This window comes from Carassius auratus, chromosome 32, assembly GCF_003368295.1.
Source record: "Carassius auratus strain Wakin chromosome 32, ASM336829v1, whole genome shotgun sequence".
NCBI lineage: Eukaryota > Metazoa > Chordata > Actinopteri > Cypriniformes > Cyprinidae > Carassius > Carassius auratus.
In genome coordinates, this window is record NC_039274.1 from 22,780,913 (window position 1) to 22,799,329 (window position 18,417).

Consider the following 18,417-nt stretch of genomic DNA (forward strand, 5'->3'; position numbering starts at 1 on the left):
TATTCCAAATATATGCAGCAAATCAAGGGGCTGTTTAAACTACAACATTTTCAGCCAAAAACAGGAAACCTTTTATGCACTTTGTTTACATAACGCTGTTTTGGGCACTGACAACACATATTTTTGAAAACGTGTTTCAAAGTGCAAGTTTTTGAAAATGGCACCATTATCTTTTCCGTGTAAACACCCAATAAGGGAATCTTTGAAAATGGTGACGTAATGCACGTGCATAGTGCATGTTAAGTATGTGGAAATGTGCAGTACGTATCGCTTTTAAAGGCAAGCGCAAAAAACATACACAACAATAGCGGAGTAAACGGTACTGCTTAAGAGTTTCTTATGAAGCTGGTGAAGAGCAATATTTATGCAGCTTGCAGAGTTGCCATCTAGGTAGGCAGTAGGCAAGGCTGCTCACTAGGTTTTCAAACAAAAATCTAGGAGTTGGGTTGCTTCTTGCCTGCGACACAATGAGTAGAGTCTGTTGACTGCAGTAACACGGAACTGCTCTCCGCTTTTAGACCGTGTGAAACTAGTGCTGACAGTACCCAGACCCAGCCTCTGATAGTCACGGAAACAGGCTTGCTCCACTAACTGCTCCATAGTGGACTTCTCTGTGGTCTTCAGTGTGCTGCTGGCGGGGGGCTCACCATCATCTGAGACTGAAACATCAATATCACACAACTGAAGGGCAATGACTGCTGACATAAGACATTTTTCTAACATTGTGAATTGTGAACTCACTTGAGATGTCATCATCCTCATGCCAGGTCATGCGACTGCCCTTTTCGTTTTTCTTCAGAGTAGACTGGCGACCCATTGTGATCTTGCCTGCCCTTTTAGCCCCTTTCACAATGGACTTAGATAGTGTTCTACAAGAAACAGATTTTCATTTAATTGAACAGTACACCCAAAATTTGGTCATTATTTGCTCACCCTCATGTTGTTCCAAAGCTTTATGACTTATTTTCTTCCATGGAACACAACAGGACAATTTAACAACATCTTGGCCACTCTTTTAAATATGATGAAACTGAATGAGCACTGGGGTCAAAAATAAAATAAAAATATCATTAAAGTAGTCCATATGAGGTGTGTGCTAAATTCTGAGTCTGCTGTAGTGATGTGATAGGTTTGTGCGAATAACAGAATGAAAATTAAGTTTAACTTGACATGTGCTTTATCTCTCCTTGGTGCTTTTAAAAGAAATAATTAAGTAGTGGTGTCTAATCAATTAATGTGATATTTTTTTTAGTCTGATTTCGAAATCAATTAATCTGTTTTTATATTAAATTTATGCATTTAGCAGACGCTTTTATCCAAAGCGACTTACAGTGCATTCAGGCTATCAATTTTTACCTATCATGTGTTCCCAGGGAATCGAACCCCCAACCTTGCGCTTGATCTGGAATATACAGTGCACATCCATATTGAATTTTAAAGTGCATCTTTTTAAAAACTTGACAACTTCAGTCATCCTTCAACCCTATTTGCACTGAAGAAAGAAAATCACATGGGTTTGGACTCACATCAGGATAGATAATGATAGAATCAAAAGTTTGAGGTGAAGCATTGCTTCAATGTTGTATTTCTGATCAGGATATCAAGGGGTTTGTTGCAGCCTCAACAATAGCAATACAAGCAACAACACAACTCAACATTGAATCCTAAATTTACATTATGAGAAACATATTGCACTGACCGAAAGCCTGTGTTTCTCTCTTTCTGCTTGGGTAATATTAGCTGTGGTGCAGTTTGTCCTGCTGCAAAAGCAAAGGTACTGAAGATGGATGGTGGGTAGCGGATCCGTTGCAGGTGTTTCCTGAAGATCTCTACCTTCTCTGAGCTCACCTCCTCATCAAACGCCACCTTAATTAGCTAAAACGAAGCAGGACATACAGTCAGACCAGCTACTCAACTACCTTATACAGACGGATTTAACTAATAGTTTAGTAAAGAGCCGCAACACCTTCATGGCGAGAAAATCTGCAAATAATCATTTAACATTTTTGGGGGCAAATCAAATGACTTGCAGAAGTGCTCTGAGCTGGCTAGCAGTATGGAACAAGATCTTTTTCCACTTTTCTGGGGAGAACATTCCAAAATGAGGTTTGGCCGCGCAAACGCTTGTCTGTGTGACCCCGTATCCCCTCTCCACCTCCCCAGCACTCCTCTATCTCTGCTCCTCAGGGGTCTGACCTGATCTCTAGTGTGGACTGTAGGTCTTAATGAGGGGCTGATAATGTACCCCAGACACCAACTGCTGGCAGCCACACGTGGGCAGACCAGCACAAATGACCCTCGCTTCCATACAGGGCCTGATTTTACAGCTTAAGTTTGTAAAACGATAGGAATGAGCCATAAAATCTTTATGGCTCTATAGTGCATGCATAGTGAAGACCACAACATGTGTTTCTCTTGCTCTGTCCTCATCCATGAAGAGACTCCATGATAATGAGTCAGAGAGAGACGTCTGAAACATGCACATTCCTCTTTTCAGCAAACATCACTCCTAATCGGGTTGTTCCTTTTATAAATAAGTGCCTTGGATGGTGAGGCAAAAAACCGAGAAGTTCAAAACAAGATACGGGTAATAGGGAAAGTTGACCACTTAAAATAAACCTCTTAAAACTAATGGTATGTCTGCTGTGGTCAAGTGACACAACTTGCCCCATGTTAGGGGTAAGCAATATGCATTTCAAATAAAAATATATGAACAAAAAAAAACATTTTACTAATGCTCAGTGCCATCTCAAAACCAAGTCTTAACTTCACTGCACATTATTTGCATCTTCTTAAAACAACCAGGAAAAAGTTTAATATTCAACATATCCGGACAACAAAAAAATTTAGATTGAAGCCATTTATTGGCTGCACAGCATATTTTGTGCACCAGTACCTGGAAAGAAGCAGATCTCAGCTGAAGCCCCTCCTGCATGTTTTGCTGTAGCTGGTTCTGAATGGTGATCTTCTTCTCCCTAGTCAGAGTGGATACTGGAAAACTCCTGATCACGGCCTGTTCGCCAACTGTGCACACACAGACACGAACATAAACACATGAATACAGCAGGGTAAAACCATCTAAATATAGAAGTCAACTCAACCTCTTTCAAACAAAGTTATTTCACCACCTACTCACGCAATGTTGTTCCAAACCCATATGAATTCAATTAAAAAGATACAAATGCATTTAGTCAAATGTGACCCAGGACCACAAAACCAGTCTTAAGTATAAATTTCTCGAAATTGAGATTTATACATCATCTAAAATCTGAATAAATAAGCCTTCCATTGATGTATGGTTTATTAGGATCGGACAATATTTGGCCGAGATACAACTATTTGAAAATCTGGAATCTGAGGGTTCAAAAAAAATCTAAATACTGAGAAAATCACCTTTAAAGTTGTCCAAATTAATTCTTAGCAATGCATATTACAAATCAAAAATTAAGTTTTGATTTATTTACTGTATGAAATTTACAAAATATCTCTATGGGACAAGATCTTTACTTAATATCCTAATGATTTTTGGCATGAAAGAAAAATCTTTAATTTTGACCCTTACATTGTTTTTTTTTTTTTTTGCTATTGCTAAAAATATAACCTAGCGGTTTAAGACTGCTTTTGTGGTCCAGGGTCACAAATATTATGTGATGTGGCTTGTAGTGGCAAGTTTGAATGTGCCTAAACACGCATTTGGCCTGATTATTGTTAAAGCGATAGTTCTTTAGAAATGTTAATTATTTCATAATTTACTTATGCTGTTACAAGCCCAAAATACTTTGGTTAATTAAGAAAAACTAAGACATTTTTTTATGACACCTGAGAGGTTTTTGTTCCTCCACTAAAAGTCTAGGTACCCAAAGCTTCATGCACGCATTAAACGTATGAGATGCACTTCATGCAGGGCTTGGCATTAAGCCTAGCGTATGTGCTTATTATTTGGACAAGCAAATTCATCATTTACTTGTCTAAGGAAAAAGGAAAAAAATGTTGGTGTACATTTAATTTATTCTGAAGACATGCTCTCATGCTTATCAAATTTATGTCATCTTTCATCAGTAAATTGATTTAGAATAATAAGACACTACATGTTATCATTTAAACAAATCAAGTATCAACAAAATCCACTGCAGAGGAAACAGAAGCTGCATGAAGTGGCACTTAGGTGCTTTTACACTGGATGTTTAATGAAGCTCAGAGGTAGCTTGAATGCATTTTAGGGATGTAACAATTAACCAGGAGCCAGTCTAAAATTGATTTAAATATGTGAAGATTCAAATTGGATGAGATGCCAAACAAATTTGTGATAGAATAAGAGTATGAGTTTATATGAATGTATCTCTGAGGAGAAATTATCTGTAGAAAAGCTTACATGTATGCTATGTCTTTGTTTTGGATCATGATTAAAATCCAGTGGTTGCCTCTAATTTTAAATGTAAAGAGCACATACAAAGCCTTAGTTTGTTCATGTTAAGAGATTTCTTTTAGTTGTGTAACTTGTTTGACTTAGCCTTGCTATATTTAAATATTACAAAGAAACGTGCAGCAAAAGCCTAATAATACCACACCTTTTCATTTACTCTATAATGTTTTAAATCTCATTTTGTAAAAAAAAAAAAAAAATAGTGAGAAAATCGTGAAATCTAAATAGTGGATCTAATTGTGAGATGAGTGAATTGTTAAATCCCTAATGCATTTACATTGGAAAATTATTGAATAAATAATGTTCTGAGATTAATGGTTTCATGAATTTTTTTTTTTTTATATACAGATATGAAATGTTGGAACTGGTAGGTGGTTACAAGAGAATGTTTATAATTGATTCACTACAACCAGTTTGTTTAAAGAGTAGATAAAAAGCAAATAACATGCTTTACGAATGGGTCATTGAATCATTGACTCACCCGATTTGTTTTAAAAAAGCATTTAGAATCATTTAGTAACGAAACACGGGTACGGGTTTCTCAAAGATGCATGAATGCTCTGCTGTAATCTTTGTTTGGAACTATTTTCCGCAGTCAATATTTTGTCTAAAACATCAATTAATATTAATTACTTGTTAATGGAACTGTTAACATTTGCAGTTATTCTGATATTTGGGAAAACAGGTCACAAAACCCAAGAAGGAATTCCAGAAAGTCACAACATTGTCTTTACCTAGTGGGTCGTGAGGAGTGCCCTTGAAAACGATACGATAAGTGGTGATGAAGAGTGCTCCCTCTGCTGGCAAAATGTGTGGTCCTCCCAGAAGGCCGCCGGTGGTCTCCTCTCGACCATCTGGGTCTAAGACCACCCGTAGCCCCTCGGACACCAGCTCCTCTCCAGGCAACAGGGCAGGCCGCAGGATCTTGGGCTGCAGAAAATAATTGTCGTTAAAAAAAATCTCCGTCCGCTGAAGACAAGGAGCAAATGCTGTGCTACACAGATGATTAAATTCACAACATTTCCTCTAAACAGAAATATAAGGTTACACTGTTATTCAGTTTGTACCATAAAAAAGCCAAGTCTTTGTGGTCTGCTTTTTGACAGACAACAAACGATTGCTTTAATAACGGAGTAAGCATAATTTATTAGGTTTAGTTTCAGGCACAGCAATCACATTCAAGCCTCGTCTGTTTACCACCAGAGACACAACCCATCAATTTTGACACAGTCCAGGCTGCATGTTCTTTCCTGGCCCCGTCCTGGTGTCATTATCTAGCTCATTAGTTGGATTCAGAAGGGTGACAAAAACTGAAACAGAGCCGACTTAAAAAAAAAAAAAGAGAATACAGCAAGTATTTGTTTTGTGGAAATCTGCCGTATTAGAAGAACAGTCCACCTCACACTGGGGATGCCAGTTGGGATCTCCATCAGTTACTTCCCTGGATTTGTACACTAATAAACAATCTACCGTGGTTTCTTCTTCCGAAAAACAAACTTGGTCCTCTGCAGAAACCAGGAATTTATCCAGCCCAGAATTCCCTCTTCAACCAAACAGTTTAATACTGAAGTCAGGCAGAGTTTACATAAACGATACTATTTTGGTGTAATACTAATACATTTTAATGTTTTATATATCTAATTTATACCTTAAAAGATTTCATACAAAAATGGTTCCAAATGTATATCTTTAAAAAAAACATCGTCTTATGAACAACTGTACAGTTAGTAGGGAAGCAATCAGTTCTTACCTTCTGAATGGGAGGCAGTCTTCTGCTTTCTCTATGAACTGCCTCTAGAGTCTCCATCTGCATTGCCACAAGACCTGAAGAAACAGATACATACCATGATACAGTAAACTTTGTGAACCGGGTCACAATACTATGCATTTCAGTTTCAAAACCAGCTAATATCTTTAATTGTCGCTCAGTGTGTGACACCAAAATCCATCTACTGTATAACTACTCTGAATTTAATTATTTTCTGGGCAGTTTTGACCAGAAATACATTAAATTCTCACAAGAGGACCACTGACATCAACTAGTAAAAATGATGGGTACTTAAAACCTTTGAAAATATACAATTTCTCTTGTACATATACAGTACAGACCAAAAGTTTGGATACACCTTCTCATTCAAAGAGTTTTCTTTATTTTCATGACTATGAAAATTGTAGAGTCACACTGAAGGCATCAAGGGCTATTTGACCAAGAAGGAGAGTGATGGGGTGCTGCACCAGATGACCTGGCCTCCACAGTCACTGGACCTGAACTCAATCGAGATGGTTTAGGGGTGAGCTGGACCACAGACAGAAGGCAAAAGGGCCAACAAGTGCTAAGCATCTCTCGGGGAACTCCTTCAAGACTGTTGGAAGACCATTTCAGGTGACTACCTCTTGAAGCTCATCAAGAGAATGCCAAGAGTGTGCAAAGCAGTCATCAAAGCAAAAGGTGGCTACTTTGAAGAACCTACAATATGACATATTTTCAGTTGTTTCACACTTTTTTGTTATGTATATAATTCCAGATATAATTCCACATGTGTTAATTCATAGTTTTGATGCCTTCAGTGTGAATCTACAATTTTCATAGTCATGAAAATAAAGAAAACTCTTTGAATGAGAAGGTGTGCCCAAACTTGTGGTCTGTACTGTATATACATTTTAACCTATAGTACAATCTTAATGTCAATGTCAATGTCCAGACTGCTGCAATGAGTTTTTTTGCAGTGTTTTACCTGGAATCATACTATGCAGACTCTTGATGTGATCCTGTGTCACTCCACTCTCTGTGCACACTTTGTCAATGAAACGAGAGATGAACCTCCCCACAGAGTTGGCAACATCACTGGTCTCAGAGTCTTCAAATCCGCTCTCGGCGTCAAAGCTCTCAGCTACACTCCCAGCAATACTGTTTAAAGCACGACACAAATTATATTGTAGATTTTAACACAACACAACCAACATAAGCAATGTTATTCCCAATATTCTTAAAATAACACACAGCTATTTAAAGAGGCTTTGATGCCCCTCTGCTACTTTAGTTTACCGACCTATCACAATTCAATGTATTGTTTAGTCTGTTGCACACAATTAGGAAGCAGACGGCTCTGATATCTCATGGCCTCAGTGCACACTGTGCTGGTGGAAAAGCAATGTAATTCCCTAACTGTTTACAAATATAAAGTGAGAGCAGCTCCTGACATTTCAGGCAGAAAATCTATCAAGTCTATAGTAAAACTAGGCAGTGCAGATTTTCCAAAAATCAAAGCATCTTTTGCAGAAGAACTACTTTTCTTTAAAAAGTTTTGTAGGAGATAATTACACATTGCCCACACATTGCTATTCCAAGGGTGTTCTGAGTCAAAACCCTTAAATCTATGGTTCTTCCTAAAGCCAAAAGTATCTATCCCTTACTCAAGTTCAGCACCAGCTCTCGTACAATCGTGATGAGATTTTCATCAAGCACAGTGATGCTGAACACATTCATACGGTCACGGTCTGAGTATAGTATACTTTGAAAGGATTGCACACATAAAGTAACTTAAAATATATAAGGGGCTGAGCAATTATCATGATTTAGCGGAGTAAAAATCTAATGCAACTGTATAGTTTACAATTTATTATTATAGTAATCTAATTTTTTTCATTATACTTTAAATTGCAATGTACAATAGTAATATATTTTTATTTTGACAATTACAGTTCAGCATTAACTCTATTACTACTAAGCAATAAATAGTGTTAATAATAGGTACAGTGAAAGTGCCAATGTGTTGCTTAATAGAAAATTATAATCTTGGGGTACTTTAATTCAATTTTGTTATGTTACGTCTCAGCAGTTTGGCTGACAAAACAAGTTTGGAAACTGCAGCCTTAAAGGGTTTTTCCTATTTTATGGTCTGGCAGGTGAAAATCATAAGTCTGATCGCTTAGAAAAGTAATTGGATGCTTCTCAACAACAGACATCATTTGAGAAGTCATTTACGAAATTTCCTAATCGTAGGTGCAAGCGATAGTAAAATGATATGCTTGCCATATCAAACACCACTAATTAAAAATAAAGAGCAAAAAGAAAACGTGTGTCATCTGAGACAAGCACTTAAAACTCTCAGTGTGCCGTTATTGGCCTTGAAATCTTTCAGAGGAAGAGAAAAGGACAAGAGGAGGGAAAGATCAACTCTGGAGACATGCATTTGGCCGAACATCACCCATTTTGACTACGAAGCCTCCCAAAACTAACACATATTATTAATATTACTACAAAGCTCTACGTCCCCATCCCTCCGTCTTTTTTTGGTTATGGCAGAGTGCTCCTTCGACAAACAGCCAACTCATTTCATCGTTCTGCTAAAGCAGAGCTGCATTCAGGCTACCGGAGGGGCCGGGAAGGATGTGGTGTATAACTAGATATGACTCTGGAGGAAATACACCGGGCTACTTCTACTTGCGTTCTTGCTCACTGACTGAACCATCTGTACGATTTTCTGTTGAAGATGTTAAGAAACAATCAAGCTGATTTATTTGGAAAGCGTGTTTCGTAACCAAGGTGAAAGGACAACTGTCAGCCCCTGCTGTGCGCCTTTTCCATTTGAACTGATCTGATGTATGCCAGATGTACTGGAGCACCAGCGACCTGCAAAAGTGTTTAAAACCGTAGCCAATTCTCTCACTTCACAGGACTACAACTGACACATTGAAATTGTGCTTCTCTGTGACAAATTTATGTCAAAGCACTGCTTTTAATCACAACTGATTTTAATCACTTTCAAATGATTATGTAATGTTATAAAGCACTCTGTGCTTGGAATATGCTGTTTGCATAAGCATTTTAAGAACAACCTTTTGACGAATTATCTCTATTTTTAATATTTTGGGCAACTCTTCTGCTCAGCTTAGCTCCAAGCCAGTCAAATGAATGTGGTTCAACAATTCTCAAATAGTGCCACAAAATTTTCTTTCACAAACTCCACTGTTAAAGCAGTAATTGATTCCAGTTTCTCCAGGGACTGCATAAGACAGCCAGATCCAAATAAACATAATGATTTATACTGTAAGGCTAAGTTTTTTTAATTGCGGGAAAAAAAGAGAGTTTACCGTTTAAAAAGCCTAGGACTTTTACTTACCGCATTTTTCGGACTATAAGGCGCACCTAAATATAAGTCACTTCAGTCCAAAAAATACGTCATGAAGAGGAAAAAAAAACATATATGTCGCACTGGAATATAAGTTGCTTTTATTTAGAACCAAGAACCAAGAGAAAACATAACCGTCTACAGCCGCGAGAGGGCGCTCTATGTTTTCAGTGTATACTACAGGAGAACTGAGCAGCATAGAGCGCCCTCTCACGGCTGTAGACGGTAATGTTTTCTCTTAGTTCATTTCTCTCGGTTCATGTCGAATTAATTTTGATAAATAAGTCGCACCTGACTATAAGTCGCAGGACCAGTCAAACTATGAAAAAAAGTGCGACATAGTTTGGAAAATAGGGTAATAGTATGCACTATAACTTTAAACAATTGACATTCTCATAGCATGATGCTACAATCCCCATATTTGACTATATTTATTGTGTTTATGACCTGGGGGCAGCATTCATTTACCCAGATTTCATATCTTATTCGAGCACAAAATGTTCTCCCACATCTCTACTATCATGAGTTACAATTAAGTCTTTCTTTCATGTGCTTCCTTTTGAGCAATGACTTATTTTGTTTCTATCCATGTAAGCTTGACACCTGGGCTGCTGCATTTTTAATCTTTACTGAATCTCTGTCATATGATTACTGACCTCTAAGTGCGTTCACCTTGATCGCACAGAGAATTTTGAGCGATGACCTTCATTAATCAGTGTCTGGGTGGTTTGATGTAGTGATTTGGACATGAAACGCATATTTCCTAATTTATGCCTTTCGCTCTAACTTTATATTCACAACACAATGACCCATTAACTTAGGGGATTTTATGCTGAGAAAATGTGGAAGATATTTTAATCATATGCAGGGAGAGGTCAACTGTAAGGCAAATGTGCGTGCAGGTTGTATTGCTTATGAACTTAAAAGTTAGGTATTATTATACTTTGTTTTTATTTTTCAAAAGAATTAAGCAGTAGGATATGACACTAACAATGCCAAGATCATGGGTTCAATTTCCAAGGAAAGCAAAACTGATAAAAATGTGTACCTTGAATGCAGTAAGTCACTTTGCCAAATGCATAAATGTAACTGTAAATACACATTCTGCAAAGCATTGTAGTCTCTTGCCTGTTTGTGAGGATGCTGTTGCTGTCCCAGTCTGTTGCAGGTGTGGAGCGCAGCAGCTTGTTTTTGCTGGTATCCAGCGGTACGAGCAGGTAGACCATCAGGCTGGCATAGTGGATGGCCTGGCTGAACACTGTGCTCTCCTCGTTCTTCACCAGCTCCTGCTGCTTCTCTTTGCTCAGACTGGGCCAAGCATGCAACTGCTCCGCTGCGAGGTCCATAGCGGTTCGTTCTGACTCACTGGATGCTGTGGACAGTGTGCTCTGTTCCTTATGACAAAGAGATGGGAAACAGGGTTAGATAATATCCCTTTTCTACTGAATTGGTGCCAGAGTCAATGCTTGCTATCTCTAACAAAACCAACCAAATTTTGTCTGACTTGAACAACAACCAAACTCACAAAGCTACTACAAAATGTGCTCATAAACAAACAAGGAACACTAGCTTTAGTTTAAAAGCCTTACTCCTAGTGAGATTTATTGTATTTATTATCTTGTGATTGCTTATAAATATAACTGCAATCATAAATCACTAATAAACATTACTACAATATTTTGTGGGTCAATAAAAATATGATTGTCCGAGATAGAGATAAGGAAAAATCTAGTTTGAAAAGGGCCAATTCCTAAAAATGTAATATTGTGTTCATGTTGGCTTTGATTTTTTGTTTTTTGACAAAAAAATGACTAAGGGTCATGTGGTGTAACCATCAAATAAAAATACCTTAGTACACACATCTTAATTGTTTTCAGAAATGTTATTTCCATCAATATTTTTCAAGGTAAGCGTATTAAGTAAACTGACCAATTATAATACATAAATAACAGGGTTGCACCATATGCCCTAAACCTGATCTAACCTTCTCGTCTTGTCATAAAAGGTCAAATTATCTGATATGTTAAGGTAAAACTTTTAATTAAAAATAAATTACATTTCAAAGTTTGAAGGATTAGTCAACAAGTAAAAAAAAAAGTCGACTTCAATACTTTACCTTGATTTTGGCAGCGATGAGTTGTTTCTCCTCAGGGGTGGTGAGGTAAAGTGCTCTGATCTGGTTTTGCACCTCAGAGTAGAAGGTAGCCTCCCAGAACTGCTGACTGGTCCAGATGGGATGGTCTTGTACGCAGGTGTAGGCGAACTGGTCCACTCCAGCTGCTAGTTTCTGTAGGTAAGAAGATGGATCAGCGGACAACGAAATGTGAACCAAACTCTGGCAGCCTGCTAAGATAAACAGTGCCTGCTACTGTCTTTATAACAGGTCAAGTCAGCCGAGCTGGGGTCCTCACAGCTCATGAAACCAACTGGGCTGTACTGAGCTTGTAAAGGAGTCCATTAAAAAGCATGGTGAAAACAGGAAAGTAACACAATGTTGCCAATGGTTTTAGGAGCAATCCGTCATTTTTAGTGGTCATAATGTTCTCAACACATACAGTAGGCCTCATTGAGAGAGATTGCAAAGCAAGACTTTGAAAACATGACCCTAGTGTTATTCTGTGCTTTTCAGAGCAATCCAGAGCAAACCAGATCACCTGTGGCCTAACTCTAAAGGACATCTGCTAAAGCTATGAAGGCTGTATTTATTGTATTTGCACATACGGATGTGATCACACACCATGCATAACGTTTTTCTCACTTCCCATTGGTCTGTACAGCTCATACCTCTGATGAAATTACCATCTAACGTCTTCTTCTTAAAACTCCTGAACATAAGTTATGACAAACTGTCTTTGCTACTTAAGTTTCCCTACAGCTAACCAAACCGCAATCACAAATGAAACAACAGATGGACAGAAAAAATAGGAGTAATAGAATTTCTTTGCTATTTTTAAAATAGTCTTAAGAGAACCATCAGAACTTCCTTTTCCATATCGCAACAGGTTGTAATTAATGTTATATGAACAAGAATACATGGATCCATTTGAAATAGTACACCATCTAAGCTTCTTAGCATACAGTTTTTACATGGTTGGGGTGTACTAAATAAAAAACTTTTTGCATCCATGCCCAGAATAATGTCTGTCATTCATTTCACCTCAAATCACAAACGTTGAACAGAAGCTGATTAGACAGCATGATGATTGCACAGGTGTGCCTTAGGCTGGCCACAATAAAAGGCCACTCTAAAATGTGCAGTTTTACTGTATTGGGGGGTCCGGGGTGGGGGGGAGGGGGTCAGAAAACCAGCCAGTATCTGGTGTGACCACCATTTGCCTCACACAGTGCAACACATCTCCTTTGCATAGAGTTGATCAGGTTGTTGATTGCGGCCTGTGAAAAGTTGGTCCACTCTTCTTCAATGGGTGTGCGAAGTTGCTGGATACTGGCAGGAACTGGAACACGCTGATCATACACTGATCCAGAGCATTCCAAACATGCTCAATGGGTGACATATAAGGTGAGTATGCTGGCCATGCAAGAACTGGAATGTTTTCAGCTTACAGGAATCATGTACAGATCCTTGCAACATGGGGCCGTGCATTATCATGCTGCAACATGAGGTGATAGTCGTGGATGAATGCCACAACAAGGAGCACAATAACGCCTCAGGATCTCATCACGGTATCTCTGCATTCAAAATGCCATCAATAAAATGCACCTGTGTTCGATGTCCATAACATACACCTGCCCATACCATAACCCCACTGCCACCTTGGGCCACTATATCCACAACGTTGACATCAGCAAACTGCTCTCCTACACGACACCATACACACTGTCTGCCATCTGCCCTGTACAGTGAAAAACCGGGATTCATCCGTGAAGAGAACACCTCTCCAAAGTTCCAGATGCCGTCGAATGTGAGCATTTGTCCACTTCAGTAAGTTGAGACGGTTTCGACAGTTTGTGCAGAAATTATTTGGTAATGCAAACCGATTGTTGTAGCGTCTGTCCGGGTAGCTGGTCTCAGACGATCTTGGAGGTGAAGATGGTGGATGTCCTGTGGAGGTCCTGGGCTGGTGTGGTTACACGTAGTCTGCAGTTGTGAGGCCAGTTGGATGTACTGCCAAATTCTCTGAAACGACTTTGGAGATGGCTTATGGTAGAGAAATTAACATTCAATTCACGGGCAACAGCTCTGGTGGACATTCCTGCAGTCAGCATGTCAACTGCACGCTCCCTCAAAACTTGCAACATCTGTGGCATTGTGATAAAACTGCACATTTTAGAGTGGCCTTTTATTGTGGCCAACCCAAGGCACGCCTGTGCAATAATCCTGCCGTCTAATCAGCATCTTGATAGGCCACACCTGTGAGGTGGATGGATTATCTCGGCAAAGGAGAAGTGCTCACTAACACAGATTTAGACAGATTTGGGAACAATAAATGAGAGAAATGCGCCTTTTGTGTACATAGAAAAAATCTTAGCTCTTTGAGTTCATCTCATGAAAAATAGGGGCAAAAACAAAAGTGTTGCGTTTAGAATTTTGTTTAGTGTATTTACGATACACTGAATGACAGCAAATTGGGACACAACCTCTGAAAGCAATCTGTTTCAAGTAGAGGATCTTGGGAAGCTCCTTTTTGCCGTTTCAGTAAATCCAAACCCAATCATTTATAATACCTGTATATCTAAAGGCTGTTTCATTTTGACATACATTAACTTTCCCACTCTCTACTGTGAAATTACCAGCAAAGACATTAATGTGAAGGTTTGCTTGGGCAGTTTATCTTTCCCAATGTAGTTGAAAATTCTAATATGTATTTCAACACTGGGAGACCCTATAATACCGACTTGTCTGTGTCAAGCTGTGCTGATAAATTCAGTTTATCCATCATTCTTGCAGAGATAGCTAAAGCTGGCCTGGTTGAAGCTTTGAGAGTTTGCAGATATTCTAAAGCTGTCTAGACCCCATTTCGTCAAGGCTGACATACAGATAGAGCTGAGTGGAAAAAGTGGCAAGAAATGCAGCAGGAGAAACAGTGCAATTGTTATTCTAGGATGCGGACCAGGAACGGAATGCCAGAGGAATATTATTTGTCTTCAACATGGTTGTGCACCATCTGACTGACAGCAGATGGGGGGTGGATGCATGTAGATTTGCTGGTTCTCCAACAACAGATGTGAGGGGGTCAGTTTGACCTCTTCCAACTGTACAGCCTTGACAACAGGAGAGAGAGATATGTTGTGGGCACATGTCAAGATGGGAGGAATATTTTTGATCAGACTTTGTGAAAGTGTTTAACTGTGGCCAGAAGATGTGTGGCGAAAACTGACGCCTGGAATGAGCAGATTCTTCTAAATATTGGAGGTCTTAACTGTTGGCTGCCAGAAGGAGTTTCTGCTCAACTTTTACATACTAATGTAATAGGTGGAGGATCATGCGACCTTGTGTCTGCACTCCTATTGGTAACTTTGTTTAAGAACATGGTGACTGGTTTGTATTTGGTCCAAGGTAGGCTATTAGCTCCCACCACCTTGACCAAGAAAGCCCCAATTGGTAGTGCAGCTGATCAACTAGAAAACCATTACAAACTGTTTTAGGGATCACCAATAGGGATGAAAAGTAAATGTGTGATTTGTGTCAGGAAAAAAAAAATATCTCATTGTGATCTCTGAACAGCACTGGGTAATGATTTACCAACATTATGGAACAAATCCCTGCTTACTTAATTCTAAGAGACATTCCATTTGCAGAGCCAGGAAGAAATCAAAACAGCACGGTTTAAATGCATTATGTCGTAAATGACATAAAATATTCATGTCTATGTGACCTAAAAGACATTTAGGATTAAACAGCACATTTATAATTATGATTTATGTCAAACAAGAAAAGCAACAAAGAACATCAGGGCCAAATGTTGAATGTTTGGACAAACAAAGCCGTCTGGTCCATCGGTATGCAGGACATGCTGTAATGCAAAGTAAACATTGGAAGGGTCAAACTATGGTCAGTGAGAACTATAGAGGGGTTATGCTAGCTCGTGGATTGACAAGAAGTTAATGTAACGCCTCGAGAACAACAAACAGCCCAAAATCCATTTCTGCTGAACAGTGGCTGAAACACTTGCCTGCAGTAGATAGTGCCAGAGACATTAATGGAGGTTTCAAATCATAATTGTATGCCCAAATGACCGTTATTTATAATTTCAAGCAGGTACCTGATACTTTACATAACAAATACTGACAAACAATACGGAAAATCTCTCCCTTTCCCATTAGACAGTCACGTGGATTTATGCAGTGTGTGATGCAGTCTACTGTGCAAGTGGTGCGATGGCCAAAACTGGATCACTTCTGTTGTCATATGGCATATATAGAGCTATATTTTAATGTATATTTTTTGGGATTTGGTAAGGTGAGGCACCACAGGCAAAAACACAGTTTTGTCAAACATCTTTCAAATTTGTCTGAGCAAAAAATAAATATCATAGATTTTCCCTGATTTACAGAAGACACGCAGTAAAATGTCATTCAGTGCAACAATCTTGTCAGGCATATTTACAACAAAAATCTATTTATGACATATTAAAAGACTAATTACTTTCACCCCAAATACTAATGAGTTGTAATTTTAAATGTTTAACATTTGCCACTATCCTAGGTTTTGCCCATTTGTCAGTAAGAATTTTTTACTAATTTAAAACACAATAAAATGTAGTATGCGCCATTATTCTTTTAGATATTTTAATATTAAAATAAAATAAAATAAAATGCTCTACCACTTGAGCCACAGGAACACCATACATTAATACTACTACTAGTTTGAGAAGTACATTCTAGTGTGCAATAATACTATTATTTTTGTCACAAGATCATTTAATGCAAGTCAAACGAAACATTTATTTTGACAGGTGGTCGTAAAACCCTACTCTTAGGGTTTTTAAATGGTAAATGGCAAAAGTGATTATGTGATTCTCAGGGCAGCTCTGGAGATGAAGTTCATGTTTTCATGTCCTCATAAAGTGAGATGGCAGACGCTGAAAAAACAGCAAGGGTTAAGCTGCCTTTGCACGGTCTCTGACATGTGGATGCCATTGTTGCATTTCTCCCATTAGCGGCAGTTGCACAGAGCTTTCACATTGGTCATGAAGCAACTGTTACCCTCGGCTTATTCACCATGGTAAAATGAATGACTTTAATGACTATAATGCATGTATGAATATATCCACACAAAACAAATGACCCCACAAATAAAAACATAGTAGTAGGTTGTATGATTTCCGGTCTATTGCTTGTCATTTGACGCAGATGGTGGAAAGGCGGTTTCACATTTTTTTGAGTATTTGTTTAGAAGACAAAACGGTGCAACTCATTCGCGCTTCATTCTTCAAAAACAGATTTCTGCTTGATCTTTAAAGGTGCTGTATGCAGGATTGACACAGAGTGGTTGAACTAGGTATTGCAGTCCATATTTAAAATATCGGAGAGGGTTTTTTTCACCCCTTTCCACCTAAGACTTGACACACACACAGGTTGCCAGATTGATGATACCAACAGGAAAGAACACACTTGACGATAAATTAAATTAAATATGCTGTGTTTTCGGCAAATTGGCAACTCAGGGTTCTGAAATACATTTACATTTCTTCATTTAGTTGATGCTTTTATCCAAACCAACTTAAAATTGCTATATGTCGGAGGTCACACGCCTCTTGAGCAAGTAGGGGTTAAGTGTCTTGCTCAGGGACATATTGGTGTCTCACATTGGATTCGAACCCGGGTCTCTCACGCCAAAGGCATGTGTCTTATCCACTGCGCCACTGTAGCATTAACTTGGCATGTTTCTTAAAAATTTGGAAACATATTATGGTATTTTTATGCTTTAGTAGAGTCAAAAACGTAGTTACAGAACCTTTAATATTCACAGACCACATCACGATTCGATTAAGTGTACAGCCCCACTTTTGATTTATTCATCCAAAATTTGCTGAATTCTGAGACATTATACTGTAAATTCTAGTTTTATTACTGTGCACAAGTGCATCAGTGACAACTGACGAGCAACAGGATGTTTTGACAGCTGTATGAACAAAATTACGATGGTATTTTGCAGGGTAGCCAAACCCACTTTTAAATCTCACTGACCTAAAATCCTGCTCCAAACTGATTATGAAACATAAAATGTGCTTTGAATGGATGTGATTGTGACTCGTCACAAAGAAATAATTTGATGCTCGAAACCGGTTTATACAAAGAGAAATTACCCAAATTCAATAAATAACGAAAGCCAGACTCTGACCTAATTTTGTCCATATTGAACATCCCCTACCAAAACACATGTAAACTGTCTTTACATTTCATCTTTAACTCTTCCGTGAGCAGGGAGGCTCTATTTGAGTGATGATCTGTGAATGACTGCCCAGCATGTCAATGACCTTGCTTATGAAAGATCAATTAACTGCCTGGAGGCTCAGCACTTCCCAGAAGAAAGAGAATTAATCAGCACTCAAAGGCTAAATGAGATGCATGCGATCACCTGCTACGGCAAAACTGACCGTGTGTGAGTGCGCGTGATTTCTCACAAGTAACGTAATAACATATCAGGTGTCACCAGATGGCATAATTAGTTTTTTTTTTGTCTTACAGAATCTCATTTTGAGGTGACTTAGAGGTATCCATGGAATAACATTCTCAAGCAGAGGAACAATGAGCTAAGAGTTATTCGGGTTATATAAAAGTCCTCATTTGCAATGCTGAAAAGGGTTTAGGTTATAAATCAAGGCAAAGAGGTTGTTGTAAATGGAGCGGATCTTTGTGGGAATTGTATTGTTGACTCTGTGGTCGAGTCTTGGCCCA

The 18,417-nt window shown here is 38.6% G+C and overlaps 1 protein-coding gene across 5 annotated transcripts in view; it reads right to left on the minus strand.

The window, feature by feature from the left end:
* LOC113051853 (myotubularin-related protein 13-like) overlaps positions 1-18,417 on the minus strand; it is a 135,585-nt gene that overhangs the window by 17,635 nt on the left and 99,533 nt on the right. For 4 of the 5 annotated variants that reach the window (XM_026215998.1, XM_026215999.1, XM_026215997.1 and 1 more), the window contains exons 18-26: positions 11,672-11,842; positions 10,684-10,949; positions 7,159-7,331; positions 6,174-6,247; positions 5,158-5,353; positions 2,897-3,024; positions 1,700-1,875; positions 742-869; positions 458-659 (exon numbers count right to left, since the gene is read on the minus strand). In XM_026215998.1, coding sequence (XP_026071783.1) covers positions 458-659; positions 742-869; positions 1,700-1,875; positions 2,897-3,024; positions 5,158-5,353; positions 6,174-6,247; positions 7,159-7,331; positions 10,684-10,949; positions 11,672-11,842 — 1,514 coding nt within the window. The remainder of the gene's footprint in view (positions 1-457; positions 660-741; positions 870-1,699; positions 1,876-2,896; positions 3,025-5,157; positions 5,354-6,173; positions 6,248-7,158; positions 7,332-10,683; positions 10,950-11,671; positions 11,843-18,417) is intronic. The other variant, XM_026215996.1, reaches the window with a different exon arrangement.